This window comes from Brachyhypopomus gauderio, unplaced genomic scaffold (genome assembly GCF_052324685.1).
Source record: "Brachyhypopomus gauderio isolate BG-103 unplaced genomic scaffold, BGAUD_0.2 sc46, whole genome shotgun sequence".
In the NCBI taxonomy this organism is placed as follows: domain Eukaryota; kingdom Metazoa; phylum Chordata; class Actinopteri; order Gymnotiformes; family Hypopomidae; genus Brachyhypopomus; species Brachyhypopomus gauderio.
Window position 1 is genome coordinate 878,479 of NW_027506872.1, and position 16,940 is coordinate 895,418.

Genomic DNA, 16,940 nt, shown 5'->3' on the forward strand with positions numbered 1-16,940 from the left:
CATCACTAGCTCTTGTAGCTCCCCAGACTGATGGGCTTTCACCACCTTCTTCCTGATGTCCTTTGATGTCTCCTTTCCTCAGGATTGTTTATCTACTTGTTTTACACCTTGGCACAACAGTGGTTTGGTTGGTTTGCTCTCCCTTTTAATCAGTGTTTCTCACATCACAGCCCAAGGATGTCTCATTTGATTGGTCTGCTTAATTGATTACTTGAGCATTCACATGTGTCACCTGAGTCTTTTACCTAATTGACTTTACCAGTGCAGCTGTGGTTCATCAACTTTTACACAAGCTCTGATTCCATGTTTCATGTAGTCTGCTGGCTACTCACACATTTCCTTCAAAACAAGTAAATGGGATTGATGAACATACACCTGACATTTCATATACAAAAACTGGCGATGATTAAATATCAACCATAGTAAAACAACAGAAAACTCTAAACTACCGGAGTTCATAAACTTATGTAACACACAACACCAGCGGCGTATATACACAGAACACACCAGCCTCTCACACACACATGCCTTTGAAAAAGTATTCACTTTATTTACAGGTTTGTCTTGTGTTCTGGATAAAAACAGTGGCTCACTAAGAAGAGATTTTCTCTCCACACACCCCGATGGAGCAGCAGAACAGTGTGTGTGTGTGTATGTATGGGTGGGTGTGTGTGTGTGTGTGTGTATGTATGGGTGGGTGTGTGTGTGTGAGTGCGTGTTCATCTTCTTAGTGACTCTCTCCCTTCTTCCCTACAACCTGAATGACACAAAACACAAAAACATGTTAACAGCTGGATACCAAACCACACACACTCACACGTGTGTACATACATACACACACCCCACACACACACACGTACATACACACACCCCACATACACACGCGTGTGTACATATACACACACACACACACACACGTGTACATACATACACACACCCCACACACACACGTGTACATACACACACCCCACATACACACACGTGTGTACATATACACACACACACACACACGTGTACATACACACCCCACATACACACGCGTGTGTACATATACACACACACACGTGTACATACACACCCCACATACACACGTGTGTACATACACTCACGCACACACATGTACATCAGGGATGTCAAAGTCAAATACACCGAGGGCCAAAAAAACTAATTTGTTACAAGCCGAGGGCCGGACTGGTTCAATGTTTATTAAAACATATTAAAATGATTGCACATAGCCTACTGAATCAAGACCTAACACAGTGTATATTATTTAATGCTTAAATGAATAAAGCAATATTTTCTTATGCATCTGTCAGTAATTTCAAGTGAAAATATTTTTCAACAAGCAAACATGAATAAAGTAATAAAGGTTTGAAAAGTGCTGGAATTTAAGCTAAAGTACTTGAAAACGCTTGAAATTGTAACTACTTAATTTCACAACAAATAGCTATCTGACTGAACAGTTCTCTTGTATTACGTTAACAAATACGAGCCTCTTGTAATTCCAGGACGAAACATGAGAGAACGTGAAGACGTTAAGATTGGGCGTTTTGAAAATAAACCACCATTAAATAATGTGAATAAAAAGCGAATTATTTCGAATCATTTCGAGTATATGTATAAATATTTAACTTAATTAAGTTTAACGTGCTGGGAAATATTGAAATGGACCTTGAAGGTGACGTACAAGTGCTCGAATTCCACCTTGTAAAGGTGCATGAACCCTGCAAACATGACTTTGTTCATTGCGCTGAGGCGCGGCGCGCGCAAAGTACAAAATTCGAGAGATGCACGACCCCGTGAATCGACAGCGCGCGAGACGGTCTCGCACGAGCTAAACCACTGCGATTACGTTATTTTCGCCGCGCTGACCCTCGCCGCTTGTGCGCGCTGCAGTGACTTCGCGGGCTACCGTTGCATTGTGGGGAATGTAGTGCTTGTGCGTGCAAAACACCAGCGGGCAGCTGTGGCCTGCGGGCTGGTTCTAATAGTAATTAAATATCATCCAGGGGGCCATAGATAATCAATTCACGGGCCGGATCTGGCCCGCGGGCCTTGACTTTGACATATGTGATGTACATACACACACCCCACATATACACGCTTGTGTACATACACTCACACACACACACATGTACATACACACACCCCACATACACACGTGTGTGTACATACACTCTCACACACACACCCCACATAACACACGCGTGTGTACATACACTCACACACACCCCCCACATAACACACGCGTGTGTACATACACTCACACACACACCCCACATAACACACGCATGTGTACATACACTCACACACCCCACATAACAGACGCATGTGTACATACACTCACACACACCCCACATAACACACGCATGTGTACATACACTCACACACACCCCCCACATAACACACGCGTGTGTACATACACTCACACACACACCCCACATAACACACGCATGTGTACATACACTCACACACACATGTACATATACACACCCCACATACACACATGTGTACACACACACACACACACCCACACATGTACATATACACACCCCACATACACACATGTGTACACACACACACACACACCCACACACATGTACATATACACACCCCACATGACACACGCGTGTGTACATACACACACACACACACACACACACACACCCCACATGACACACGCGTGTGTACATACACACACACACACACACACACACACACACACACACACACACACCCGTTTGAAGTCGTTCATGTTGGTGGCCTGCACTGGCGTGTACACACACACACACACACACACACACACACACACACACACACACACACACACCCGTTTGAAGTCGTTCATGTTGGTGGCCTGCACTGGCGTGCCTATAAAGGTCAGGTAGTTCACTTTGGTGGTCTCCTCCTCACCCAGATTTGACTTGATAAACAGCTGCAAAGACAGAATGAAACAAATGAAGAGGAACACAATACTGATGTATGCAGATGAAACACCCACGTCTAGTGTAGTACTGTACACAGTGCTGTTCAGGGTTGGGAGGTATTGACCGTATTTCGGTATACCACGGTATTTAAGAATGGTGACGGTATTGTAAAATGGTGATGATATATTAAACACGTGACGTGACGCGCCAAATCCGTACTTTAAAAAATGGGACGTTTAAGACATTTTGCACATCCTAAAAGAGCAGTGGGAGGGGCAAGCATTTGGAGCACGCTGACTGGTTATGGATTGGGGTTCTCACTGAAGCAATCTTACAGATAGAACAAGTAAGAAGGCACAATGGTGATCGTTAGCTGTGAGCTAATTTCAAAGAAAAACACCACTGCTGTAGTTTGGCAGCATTTTGGATTCGTTCCAAATGAAAAGGGAGAGCCAGCAAACCTAGATGAACTGGTGTGCAAGATCTGCCTACGAAAAGTCATTGCAAAAGATGGAAATACCTCAAATATGCATGTTCATCTTAAAACTACGCACCCTTCAATTGCCATACAGATCTCGAAATCCAAGAGCCATGTAGCAGCTGCAAGAAAAGCCCTGACTCAACTATCACAACAGACCTTAAATGGAGCTTTCGCTAAATCCACTAAATACAAAAGAGTCAGTGCACGATGGAAGGCATGCACATTAGCGGTGTCAAAATATCTCGCTAAAGAAATGGTATTATTTCATACAGACATGATAAAAAGGCTTGATTGTCAGTACGAGTTACCTGGTAGGAAATTCTTTTCTAAAACAGCAATTCCTGACTTGTACAACAAAGTTCGACAAGATGTCCAGGCGCTGATGTCGAAGGCAGACAGTTATTCGTTAACAACAGATATGTGGTCGTCAGTGAATATGACACCATACATGTCATTGACAGCCCACTTCATCACACCCGATTGGAAATTACAGTCTAAATGTCTCGAAACAACCTTTTTCCCGGAAGCTCACACCGCTACCAACATTACTGATGCGCTTGGTGAGGCGCTTAGAGAATGGCAACTGGATGAGAATAAACTCGCGGCCATAACTACGGATAACGGAGCTAACATTGTAGAGGTGTTCAAGCTCTTGCACTGGCCGTGGTTAAACTATTTCGGGCATAATCTCAACCTCACTATTGCAGCGGACTGCAAAACCAAAGGCAAAAAACAGAGCGGGCTCTTGGAGTGTGCCGTACCATCACTGCAGCCTTCTCACACATTTACATTTACGGCGTTTAGCAGATGCCCTTATCCAGAGCGACTTACATTTTTATCTCATTTTTATACAAGTGAGCAATTGAGGGTGCACAGAAAGAGAGAACTGAAAAAGAAGCAAGTGGACTTGGGCCTTCCTCAGCACAGCCTAATAACGGTAACGGGTCATTATTTACAAACCCATTCCATACTGTTGTAGTTTATCTAGGCCTATGCTGAAAAAAAATGTGTTAGTACATTCACAGATATTTTGTCTGGAGAAAAATGTGTCCAGTTCATGTGTACTCCCCATGCTTAAGCTGTGCAGCGAAGAAATGTTAGTTGCCTCAGACAACGATGTGCCGCTAACCAAAGCACCTAAAGCTGCGATCATTGTCAAGTTGGAGGACAAATACGAAAATGAAGATGTCAGAAAATTGCTGCGGAAGTGCACCTTTCTCGACCCTCGATCCCGTGATGGATATGAAGCGGACGGCACTTCTTTTGGTGAGAGGAAGAGATGTTAGCGATGAGATCGGAAGCAGCAGTGCGTGCAGTGGAAGAGTGTGAAGACATAGGGCAGGAGGAAGACACGCAGTCTGAACCGCTTAAAAAGAAAGTAAGTTTGGGCAGCCTCTTGCAGAAAACAGCGGCAGTCAGCGCACCTAACATGCAGAGGATCAAGCAGCAGCTGAGCTTTCTGCTTATTGTAGTGAGCCTGTAATTAACGGGGATGAAGACCCGCTCATTTGGTGGAAAGCAAATGAAACCCGCTTCTCAATGATGTCGAAGTTGGCCAAAAATTACTCATGTGTTTGTGCCACAAGTGTGCCATCAGAGCGGCTGTTCAGCACAGCAGGCAATATTGTTACCCCTTCTCGTAGCTTGCTCAAGCCTGACAAGGTAAACCAGTTAGTTTTCCTGGCAAAAAGCCTTGAATAAATATAAGAATATGCTCCTCTCTAGTAAAGGATAGCACAGTTTTTTTGCAGCCACCATTTAAAGAGAAATACGTCACTTAATTGTTCGTATAATCTACAATGTTAATCTGTTATCATTTTTCGTTTAATCTAAAATGATCAAATGATCTACTTTATTTGTTCATTCATCTTTTTTATTTAAAGTAAAAAATAATGCTAATGGCTTATTTTACACAAGGACGTGCTGTCTGTCATTATTCCATAAATCCATAGTGCTAATGTGTTGGTATATAACAAACCCCACCCGAGAGCGCGTGCGCACACCCGGTAATATCGTATACCGCTATTTAATTTGAAGATGTGACGGTATGACGATATGAAAAAGGTCAATACCGCCCAACCCTAGTGCTGTTACAAGATAGCTGAAAACACTGCAGTCAGTCAAGTTGCCTTTGCAATTCTTCCAGGGTATCTGCACATTTTAAAATCTCAAATTCAATGACTTTTAAGACCTTTTTAATACCTCTCACAAGAACAAATAATACTATTACTGGGGATGCAGGTGTGTTCCACATCGTTGACCGGGGGGGGTTGGCGAACGAGAATTGTTGACGTTGGTGAGGCCGTAAACTCCAACGCTAGGAATCTAGCACTAGGACCCTGGAGCGGTTATTTTCTGCATTAGCGCTAGATTCGGCAAAGTTCACATCGCGCCAGAACAACTGAACAACACACACTTATAATAATTTAATGCCTCCCCTCATAAAATTCCAGACATTTTAAGACATTTTTAGGCCTTGAATATGGAAACCTAAATTTAAGACATTTTAAGACTTTTTAAGGACCCGCGGGTACCCTGTCTTCACCACTAGGGGACAACCACAACCCTAACCCTAACGTGGGTAAAACCCTTCAAGAAGACATGAACAATCCACTTTATCAATGACACAGTGGACACAGTGGACATTGATACTAAACTATTTACATGTTAAGCCCAACTTAACAAGACAAAGTGTCCTTCAAGCTACAAACCTGCCCCTACACCTACAAACCTGCCCCTACACAGACAAACCCATTCCACGAGAGTAGAGGAGAAAGAGTAGAGGAGAGAGAGAGAGAGATAGTGTGTAGAGGAGAGAGAGTAGAGGAGAGAGTGTAGAGGAGAAAGAGTAGAGAGAGAGTAGAGTAGAGGAGAGAGAAAGAGTAGAGAGAAAGAGTAGAGGAGAGAGAGTAGGGAAGGGTGAGTAGAGGAGGGTGAGTAGAGGAGAGAGAGAATAGGGGAGAGAGAGTAGAGGAGGGAGAGAATAGAGGAGAGAGAGTAGAGGAGGGTGAGTAGAGGAGAGAGAGTAGAGGAGAGAGAGTAGAGGAGAGAGAGTAGAGGAGAGAGAGTAGAGGAGAGAGAGTAGAAGAGGGTGAGTAGAAGAGGGTGAGTAGAAGAGGGTGAGTAGAAGAGGGTGAGTAGAAGAGGGTGAGTAGAAGAGAGAGAATAGAGGAGAGAGAGAGTAGAGGAGAGAGAGAATAGAGGAGAGAGAGAGAGTAGAGGAGAGAGAGAGTAGAGGAGAGAGAGAGAGTAGAGGAGAGAGAGAGTAGAGGAGGGTGAGTAGAGGAGGGTGAGTAGAGGAGGGTGAGTAGAGGAGGGTGAGTAGAGGAGGGTGAGTAAAGGAGGGTGAGTAGAGGAGGGTGAGTAGAGGAGGGTGAGTAGAGGAGAGAGAGAATAGAGGAGAGAGAGTAGAGGAGGGTGAGTAGAGGAGAGAGAGAGTAGAGGAGAGTGAGAGGAGAGAGAGTAGAGGAGGGTGAGTAGAGGAGAGAGAGAGTAGAGGAGAGATAGAGTAGAGGAGAGAGAGAGAGAAGGAGAGAGAGAGAGGAGAGAGAGTCGAGGAGTGAGAGTAGAGGAGTGAGAGTAGAGGAGAGAGAGAAGGAGAGAGAGAGTAGAGGAGGGTGAGTAGATGAGAGAGAGAGAGAAGGAGAGAGAGTAGAGGAGTGAGAGTAGAGGAGAGAGAGGAGAGAGAGTAGAGGAGAGAGAGAAGGAGAGAGAGAAGGAGAGAGAGAGTAGAGGAGGGTGAGTAGAGGAGGATGAGTAGAGGAGACAGAGAGAGAGAAGAAGAGAGAGAGTAGAGGAGGGTGAGTAGAGGAGAGAGAGAGAGAGGAGAGAGAGAGTAGAGGAGGGTGAGTAGATGAGAGAGAGAGAGAGAGAGAAGGAGAGAGAGAGTAGAGGAGGATGAGTAGAGGAGGATGAGTAGAGGAGTGAGCACCAGCCTCACCGTTACACTGTTGACGTTCTGGAACTTGACGTAGCGGAGCGAGACCAGGCTGTCGTCCTTGTAGTCGTCCTGGGACAGCTCCAGTGTCTGTGTGGCCTCACTACGCTCGGCATCATCAAAGTCCATTGAGCGGGGCAGGTTGATGAAGATCTTTACACACTTCGGGGCTTGAGCTGGTGGGGAGGAGAGAGGGACAGAAACACAGGGAAGGAGGGATGAGGGAGAGAGATGGAGGGACAAGAGATGGAGGGATGAGAGACAGAGATGGAGGGATAAGAGAGAGATGGAGGCAGAGGGATGGAGGGAGAGATGGAGGAATAAGAGACAGATGGAGGGATGAGGAAGAGAGATGGATGGATGAGAGACAGAGATGGAGGCATGAAAGACAGATAGAGGGATGGAGGGAGAGATGGAGGGATGAGAGACAGAGATGGAGGGATGAGAGACAGAGATGGAGGGATGAGAGACAGAGATGGAGGGATGAGAGATAGAGATGGAGGGATGAGAGACAGAGATGGAGGGATGAGAGATAGAGGGATGAGAGACAGATGGAGGGAGAGGGTGAGAAGGGCAGAGTAGCAGACCTTCTATAACAGCTTTGGTTTACAAGCCCTTATGAGTTTGTACTGAGCTCTTTGCAGTAGTTAACGGGGCCTTCAGAGATTGTTTTTGATGGCTTTGTAAGATGTTTTTGGTTAGACGCTTTGTCTACAGTGCTATGAGATTAACCATGTTACTCTCACATCACAGTGGACCCAGCTCTGAACACAGGAGAAACTCACAGGCCCAGCAGAGTCACTAACACTGTGCTATGTTCTCCCATCTCAAGAGTCACTAACACTGTGCTATGTTCTCCCATTTCAAGAGTCGGCAGTCTTGGCCTGGTGGTTAGGGAACTGGTCTTGTGACCAAATGCCATAAAATGTAAAAATGTAAATGTAATGAGTCACTAACACTGTGCTGTCTTTCAGCAAGCACTTTCAAGGTCAAAGTCAAATCAAATTTATATATATATATATATATATATATATATATATATATATATATATATATATATATATATATATATATATATATTGCTTTTCACAACACATGTCACAAAGCAGCTTTGTGGGGATTAGGAAGAAACCTTGGGAGGACCAAGACTCAAAAGGGAACCCATCCTCCATTGGGCGGCCCATTAACACAAAGGTCACTTTGAAGGTCATTCTCAATTTATTCCAGCACCTTACAGCTGTAGTAAGTAAAATAATTACTTCACTTTTTTGCTAACATTTTAAACTAGCAGCTACCGGGACAAATCCTAACCACGCTAGCAAATATTTTATTTAATGGTAGATTATTTTCAATCAACAAGCTTAACGTTTTCTCATTCTCTCAACTTTTGCGCTTTAAGAGAGACGTCACCACACAGCCTTAGACTGGTCCATTCGTGTGACCAATGAGCTCCTACAAAGGAGTCTTCACAGGACAGGCCTAGCGAGGACCGGTGCGACTAGCTGTTCGATGGGAAAAAGTCTCCGCTACTATGACAGTCTCCCTGTGGTTCAACAACAATCCAATCGGTGTCTAAAACAAATATAGTGAGGGGCGCCTCCGCCCCCTCTCTGACTGGCCTTGGTCCAGATATTCCTGCAAGTGTTTGTACGTTTGAAAACGCCTGTGCTAATGTGCTACAGTCAGACAGAGAGAGGTGAGTAGCCTAGGCCCATTAAATAAACAGAGTAAATGTAGCAGCGGATGATGAGAAAAAATGAAAAGAAGATTGACAACTTCTTCGTTAAGAATGTTAAGGCCTGATTAGTCCGAAAATCATAACCAATGCTCTGACATGGAGCCATCAACCTCACAGGTTATGTCAAGCCCTAGTCCGGAGACGGCATCAAGTTCACTCCATACGATCGACTCCGTGCCAGAGCCCAATGAAATTAAAAAGGGTAAAGTATATACCAGGGGTACTCAACTGGCGGACCGCGGTCCGGATCCGGACCCGAACACAGTCCTGTCCGGACCCAATCTCATTCCTGATTAACTGGATACGGACCAAAACAAAACCGGAGCATTTATTTCAGGGCTATTGACAAAACACTCCGTCACGAGTGTTACGTTTGCCACCCCCGCTCAACAACTTACGTTCGCCACCCCCTCAACAACTTAAAATAAGCCTGCCTGGTTGACGCTTCACGAGCGGCGCGAGGGTCCGCGCGGCGAAAATGACGTAATCGCTGTGGCTCCGCGTGTGCGCGAGTGCCTCGCGCGCTGTCGGTTCGCGAGGTCGTGCACCTCTCGAATTTTGTAACTTCGCGCGCGCCGCGCTTCAGCGCAATGAACAAAGTCACTTTTTCAGGGTTCATACACCTTAATAATATGGAATTCAAGCACTTGTACGTCACTTTCAAGGTCCATTTCAATATTTCCCAGCATGTTAAACACAATTAAGTTAAATATTTATATATACTCGAAATAATTCACTTTTTATCACATTATTTAATGGTTGTTTATTTTAAAAACGCCCAATCTTCACGTCTTCACGTTCTCTCATGTTTCGTCCTGGAATTACAAGAGGCTCGTATTTGTTAACGTAATACAAGAGAACTATTCAGTCAGACAGATATTTGTTGTGAAACCAAGTAGTTACAATTTCAAGCATTTTAAAATACTTTAACCTAAATTCCAGCTCTTTTCAAACCTGAAACACATAGCAACATAAAAATTGGTCAGGTAAATGTTCATTCCCCTGTTTTGAGGGGTGTTTCTACCACACATCGTTTCGGAGAACGATGACGCTCGCGAAAGTATAAAAAATAAACGCCTCCACCGTTCGTGCAGGGTCGCGCGAGGTGGGTGGAGTCACGCGCTACAGTCACTCGCGAAAGTACCAGGCTTTACGTTCGTTTAGATTTCTCTTCGCGACGGTATCTAAATTAACAAGAAATATCAACGACACTAGTTCTAATACAGCACTTACACACACTAGTGATGAATTTTTAAACTTTTTAAATAATAAAATAGATAATATCCAACTACAGAGTCATAATACATCGCAGCCTAACCTCCAATCCAACCCCAGTAGTTTAGTTATTTGTAACTATGCATCCAAAAATATTACTGCGCTAAATGGCTTCAATCCTATATCGCAAAAAGAGCTCACAACACTGATTAATTCGTCTAAGCCTACTTTATGTATATTCGACCCAGTTCCAACCCGTCTATTTAAAGACCTACTCCCAGACATTGCAGGGCCCTTACTTAATATGATTAACTCATCCCTTAACCTAGGTTACATGCCCAAACAATTAAAATGCGCCGTAATTAGACCCTTGATTAAAAAACAATCTCGATCCGCAGATTCTAGCCAACTATAGACCCATTTCTAATCTCCCATTTATCTCTAAAATTTTAGAAAAAGCAGTTTCCAATCAGTTAAACCACTATCTCCAATCAAATAGTATCCATGAAAAGTTCCAATCAGGATTTAGACCAAACCACAGCACTGAAACAGCTTTATTCAGGGTAGTGAATGATCTACTAATATCGGCCGATAATGGGCTCGTCTCGTTCCTTATACTGTTAGATCTTAGTGCAGCTTTTGATACTGTAGACCACAACATTTTGCTGGATAGACTAGAAAACACGGTAGGTATTAAAGGAGTCGCACTCTCCTGGTTTAGATCATATTTAACTGACCGCTTCTAATGTGTAAGTGTTAATAATAAAACCTCTAAATCTGTGCAGGTTAAATATGGTGTCCCACAAGGGACAGTCCTAGGACCACTTCTATTCACACTGTACATGTTACCCTTAGGCGAGATTATGCATAAGCATGACATCAGTTTCCATTCCTACGCAGACGACACTCAGCTATATTTATCGGCAAAACCCGATGATTTAGGCGCAAACAGTAAGATTGAGAAATGTGTAGAAGAGATAAAACATTGGATGGCGTGTAACTTTCTAGCACTAAATCCCGATAAAACAGAATTAATAATAGTTGGGTCTAGGGCTGCGAGAGATAAGATACATAATGTAGCATTGAATCTACATTCTTTTACTATAACCCCCAGCGCAGAGGTAAAGAACTTAGGTGTCAAAATAGACCCAGATCTCTCGTTCGATACACATATTAATATTATAACTAGGGTAGAGTTCTTTGACTTACGCAACATTGCCAAAATTAGAAACATATTAATATTAGTGATGCAGAAAAACTAATCCATGCATTCATATCCTCTCGTTTAGATTATTGCAACAGTCTCCTAGCTGGATGTTCTGGTAAATCGATAAACAAACTCCAGCTGGTTCAGAACGCAGCAGCACGAGTTTTAACAAAAACTAAAAAGTTTTATCACATTAGTCCCGTACTATCGTCATTACACTGGCTGCCAATTAGATTCCGTATTGACTATAAAATAGTTTTATTAACATATAAAACGCTGCATGGCTTAGCTCCAGACTATCTTAGTGAACTTATTGAACAATATAACCCAGCGCGTTCACTTCGCTCGCAGGACGCAGGGTTATTAACTGTTCCTAGGATCAAAAAGATCACAGCAGGTAGAAGAGCCTTTTCTTTTAAAGCTCCACAACTGTGGAATAATCTTCCTGCCTTTTTTGGGACTCAGACACAGTCTCAATGTTTAAAACTCGACTAAAGACTTATCTGTTTAGTTTGGCCTTTGAATAATCTGTTACATATTTACCACATCACATATATTTTTTCTCAGAGGTTCACCTGGGGAGTAACACTGCAGTTGGAGCCTACAATACCAGCATCACTGCTCTGACACGGAATGAAAGCCTGGCGTTCATCAACAGACATTTACAGTGACAATATCAAAACCCAAAACTTTCATTTTTACCTTTTACTTAGTCTGATTGTGTGATTTGTGTGTGAATTGTGTATTTGTCTATATTGTGTGTAATTTGTGTGCTAACGGGCCGCCCAATGGAGGATGGGTTCCCTTTTGAGTCTTGGTTCTCCCAAGGTTTCTTCCTATTCCCCACCATCATAGGGAGTTTTTCCTCACCACTGTCGCCTTTGGCTTGCTCATTAGGGTTCTGGACCCATAGTATTGTTAACCTTGTAAATCCTGTAAAGCTGCTTTGAGACAACATGTGTTGTGAAAAGCGCTATACAAATAAACTTTGATTTGATTTGAATATCATAATTGAAAATAAAAATAATAATAATATAGTAAAATGAAAGTAGATTAGTAGATTGAATTATAAACTCTTGATCTGGGAATTATATGGTATCTTTTTATTTGTGTAATTATGCTGTCTCAAATAAAGCATTTGCTGCTCTTGGGGACCAGGACAGTAACTGGCTGGAGAAAATCATTGCTCTGGGTGCTGATGGTGCTGCTGTTAATTTGGGGAGCAAAGGGGGTGTCACAGCCCTTTTACAGCAAGAGGCAGGTGACCACATTGTGCCTTTCCACTGTATGACTCACAGGTAAGACTAGAAGATACGGTATGACTGACACTCTAAAACCACTGTGGGTTATTTTCATTTATAGAGCAGATGTATCTACATTTAAAATTTGACTAACTGTTCAGATTGGAATTGGCAATGTTGTCAGTGCAGAGGGACTATCCAATGACAGGGGGCAATTGTACGACCTTCTACATTTAATTTGGAAGACATACCATTTCAGCCCAAAATCAAGGAGAGAGCTCAGGGTCATTGGGGCTGACCTGGGGGTAAATGTGCTGATGTCCAGTGGGGTGAAGGGCACAAGGTGGCTCCCACATGTTTCAAGGGCCCTGGAGACCTTTCTTAAAGCAGGACAGTTCACTGCTGTGTACTACCATATGGACCATTTGACAGGCTCTTCTGCCAATACAGACATTGCAGGCAGAGCTACAAAGGCCAGTGCATTCTTTCAGAATTTTCCTTCATTAGAGCCACTTAAGCCATTGTTACTGATTATATTTTAGTTTTTTAGGAATTTAGTTCATCAATGTTCTATGTGAATCATGTTTACTGCTGTATGATACAGGTTAAGAAATCAATGGAAGGTATACCATTTTAATGTAGACATGTTCAGTGGCATTAGTAAGTTTAGCCTCCTACTCCAGAGGAACGAGGTCATCCTACCACAGGTAAGGAGATGAAGAGGGATGTGTACATTTGAATTGTGTTTGTAGTCATCTTCAGTTGTGTTAATAATGTTATATCTATATCTATATCTGTTATATCTATACAGGCAGTTTGCGGACTTGAAAAACTGCTAGTGACCACAGAGGCAATGGTTGCGAGACCCAAGCCTGGTCTAGTGACCACAGAGGCGATGGTTGCAAGACCCAAGCCTGGTCTAGTGACCACAGAGGCGATGGTTGCGAGACCCAAGGCTGGTTTAGTGAGCACAGAGGCGATGGTTGCGAGACCCAAGGCTGGTCTAGTGACCACAGAGGCGATGGTTGCGAGACCCAAGCCTGGTCTAGTGACCACAGAGGCGATGGTTGCGAGACCCAAGCCTGGTCTAGTGACCACAGAGGCGATGGTTGCGAGACCCAAGCCTGGTCTAGTGACCACAGAGGCGATGGTTGCGAGACCCAAGGCTGGTCTAGTGAGCACAGAGGCGATGGTTGCGAGACCCAAGGCTGGTCTAATGAGCACAGAGGCGATGGTTGCGAGACCCAAGGCTGGTCTAGTGAGCACAGAGGCGATGGTTGCGAGACCCAAGGCTGGTCTAGTGAGCACAGAGGCGATGGTTGCGAGACCCAAGGCTGGTCTAGTGACCACAGAGGCGATGGTTGCGAGACCCAAGGCTGGTCTAGTGAGCACAGAGGCGATGGTTGCGAGACCCAAGGCTGGTCTAGTGACCACAGAGGCGATGGTTGCGAGACCCAAGGCTAGGTCTAGTGACCACAGAGGCGATGGTTGCGAGACCCAAGCCTGGTCTAGTGACCACAGAGGCGATGGTTGCGAGACCCAAGCCTGGTCTAGTGAGCACAGAGGCGATGGTTGCGAGACCCAAGCCTGGTCTAGTGAGCACAGAGGCTATAGTTGCGAGACCCAAGCCAGGTCTAGTGAGCACAGAGGCGATGGTTGCGAGACCCAAGCCTGGTCTAGTGAGCACAGAGGCAATGGTTGCGAGACCCAAGCCTGGTCTAGTGACCACAGAGGCGATGGTTGTGAGACCCAAGCCTGGTCTAGTGACCACAGAGGCGATGGTTGTGAGACCCAAGCCTGGTCTAGTGACCACAGAGGCGATGGTTGCGAGACCCAAGGCTGGTCTAGTGACCACAGAGGCGATGGTTGTGAGACCCAAGCCTGGTCTAGTGACCACAGAGGCGATGGTTGTGAGACCCAAGGCTGGTCTAGTAAGCACAGAGGCGATGGTTGTGAGACCCAAGGCTGGTCTAGTGACCACAGAGGCGATGGTTGTGAGACCCAAGCCTGGTGGAAGACTGTCAGAGTTCCTGGCTGACATGAGGCTGCAGTGGAGGCAGCAGCAGGAAGAAGGTGAAATGGCAATATACAAATTCCAGGTACGTGTGGTTCTGTCTCCCATTTAAACAGGACCGTCTATTTGTACAAATATTTCTGATATTTAACTCTCAATCTATATTCATGGTTTATGCAACACACAGACAATAACACTCAAAGGAGGAGCATCAAAGTTGGCAGGAGACGGTGTTGCTGCCAGGGATCTTAAAGTAATGGATGCAACAATCAAATCCACTGTAAAACATCTGAAAGCAAGATTCAGTGGCCTCCTAGGCACGTGTAGTCACCTCTATTATAAATACAGTCATGGCCAAACGTTTTGAGAATGATACAAATATTAATTTTTACAAAGTCTACTAGGGGTGAAACGATTACTCGAGTAATTAGAGTTACTCGATTACAAAAAGTGATCGAGTAATTTTCTGTGCCTCGAAGAATCGTTTATTTTAAAATGGTATTTCGCACTGACTAATTTTAATGTAGCGCAACACGCTTACGTCACCCACGCGGCGGAGGTTTTTAGTTGAGAAGCGGGAATACGGAAGCAGCGAGGGAAAAGAGCGACAACGTACGTGAAGAAAAGGGCTATAGGAAAAGACAGAAAATGTCGAAAGTATGGGAGCATTTTAGGTTCGAAAGCAAGAACAATACAGTGACATGTATTCGGTGTAACATAGTCCTTGACTACCACAACAGCACATCTTCAATGCTGCACCATCTTGGCCGAAGACACGCAGAATGGAGCGGTGGAGCCGGGACAATGTAAATTTTATTTACAACAAATTAATGAGATTAACATTAATGTACCTTAATAACATAACGACAGCTCTGTGGAGTGCTGATTTTCAGCAATACTGTCGAATGTGTGGCTAGTTTAGTACAACGGAGACAAGTTCTTAATAACTTAATACAGGCATTATGTAACAGCGCTGTGGAGTTAAGACGATAAGACGATAAACAATAAATAAATTAAAGATAGCTGAGCTACTTTACCTTAGCAGTTACTTTAGCAGGAAAGAATATTATACTGATATACTGTAGTTTTGATACAAGAAATTCTAAGTTGAAAGTAATTGAATTAAATTTATTTACTTGTGGTATTTATTTCTATTTGCATTTACAATTTGGAAATGCATGTTGTGAATTTAAAAATATAACTTATCTAAAAAAGGAAACCGATTGGTCGTTATTAAGTGAAATGTGTTGTTTTCTCTTTTGTATTTTTAATTGCTCCTTAACCAAGCAATTCTGTTTTATCCGATTACTCGATTAATCGAATCGATTTTTCAGTACTCGATTACTGAAATGCTCGATAGCTGCAGCCCTAAAGTCTACTGCTTCAGTTTTTATAATGGCAATTTGCTTATACTCCAGAATGTTATAAAGAGTGATCAGCTTAACAGCAATTAATTGCAATGTCAATATTTGCCTAGAAAATGAACTTTATCCCCCAAAACATATTTCAACTTCATTGCAGCCCTGCCTTAAAAGGACCAGCTAACATCGTTTCAGTGATTGCTCCATTAACACAGGTGTGGGTGTTGATGAGGACAGGGCTGGAGATCAATCTGTCATGATTAAGTAAGAATGACACCACTGGACACTTTAAAAGGAGGCTGGTGCTTGGCATCATTGTTTCTCTTCTGTTAACCATGGTTATCTATAAAGAAACATGTGCAGTCATCATTGCACTGCACAAAAATGGCCTAACAGGGAAGAGTATCACATCTAGATTGCACCTCAGTCAACAATCTATCGCATCATCAAGAACTTCAAGGAGAGAGGTTCCATTGTTGCCAAAAAAGCTCCAGGGCGCCCAAGAAAGACCAGCAAGTGCCAGGACCGTCTCTTAAAAGTGTTTCAGCTGTGGGATCGGGCTACCATCAGTGCAGAGCTTGCTCAGGAATGGCAGCAGGCAGGTGTGAGTGCATCTGCACGCACTGTGAGGCGGAGACTCTTGGAGCAAGGCCTGGTCTCAAGGAGGGCAGCAAAGAAGCCACTTCTCTCCAGAAAATACATCAGGGACAGACTGATATTTTGCAAAAGGTACAGGGAGTGGACTGCTGAGGACTGGGGTAAAGCCATTTTATCTGATGAATCCCATTTCCGATTGTTTGGGACATCTGGAAAACAGCT

General features: G+C 43.8%; 1 protein-coding gene across 1 annotated transcript in view; it reads right to left on the bottom strand.

The window, feature by feature from the left end:
* Window positions 1-525: 525 nt before the first annotated feature.
* txnl1 (thioredoxin-like 1) overlaps window positions 526-16,940 on the bottom strand; it is a 37,684-nt gene continuing 21,269 nt past the window's right edge. The window contains exons 6-8 of the mRNA XM_076986346.1: window positions 7,349-7,521; window positions 2,831-2,935; window positions 526-757 (exon numbers count right to left, since the gene is read on the bottom strand). Of these exons, the coding sequence (XP_076842461.1) occupies window positions 728-757; window positions 2,831-2,935; window positions 7,349-7,521 (308 nt within the window). The 3' untranslated portion in view covers window positions 526-727. The remainder of the gene's footprint in view (window positions 758-2,830; window positions 2,936-7,348; window positions 7,522-16,940) is intronic.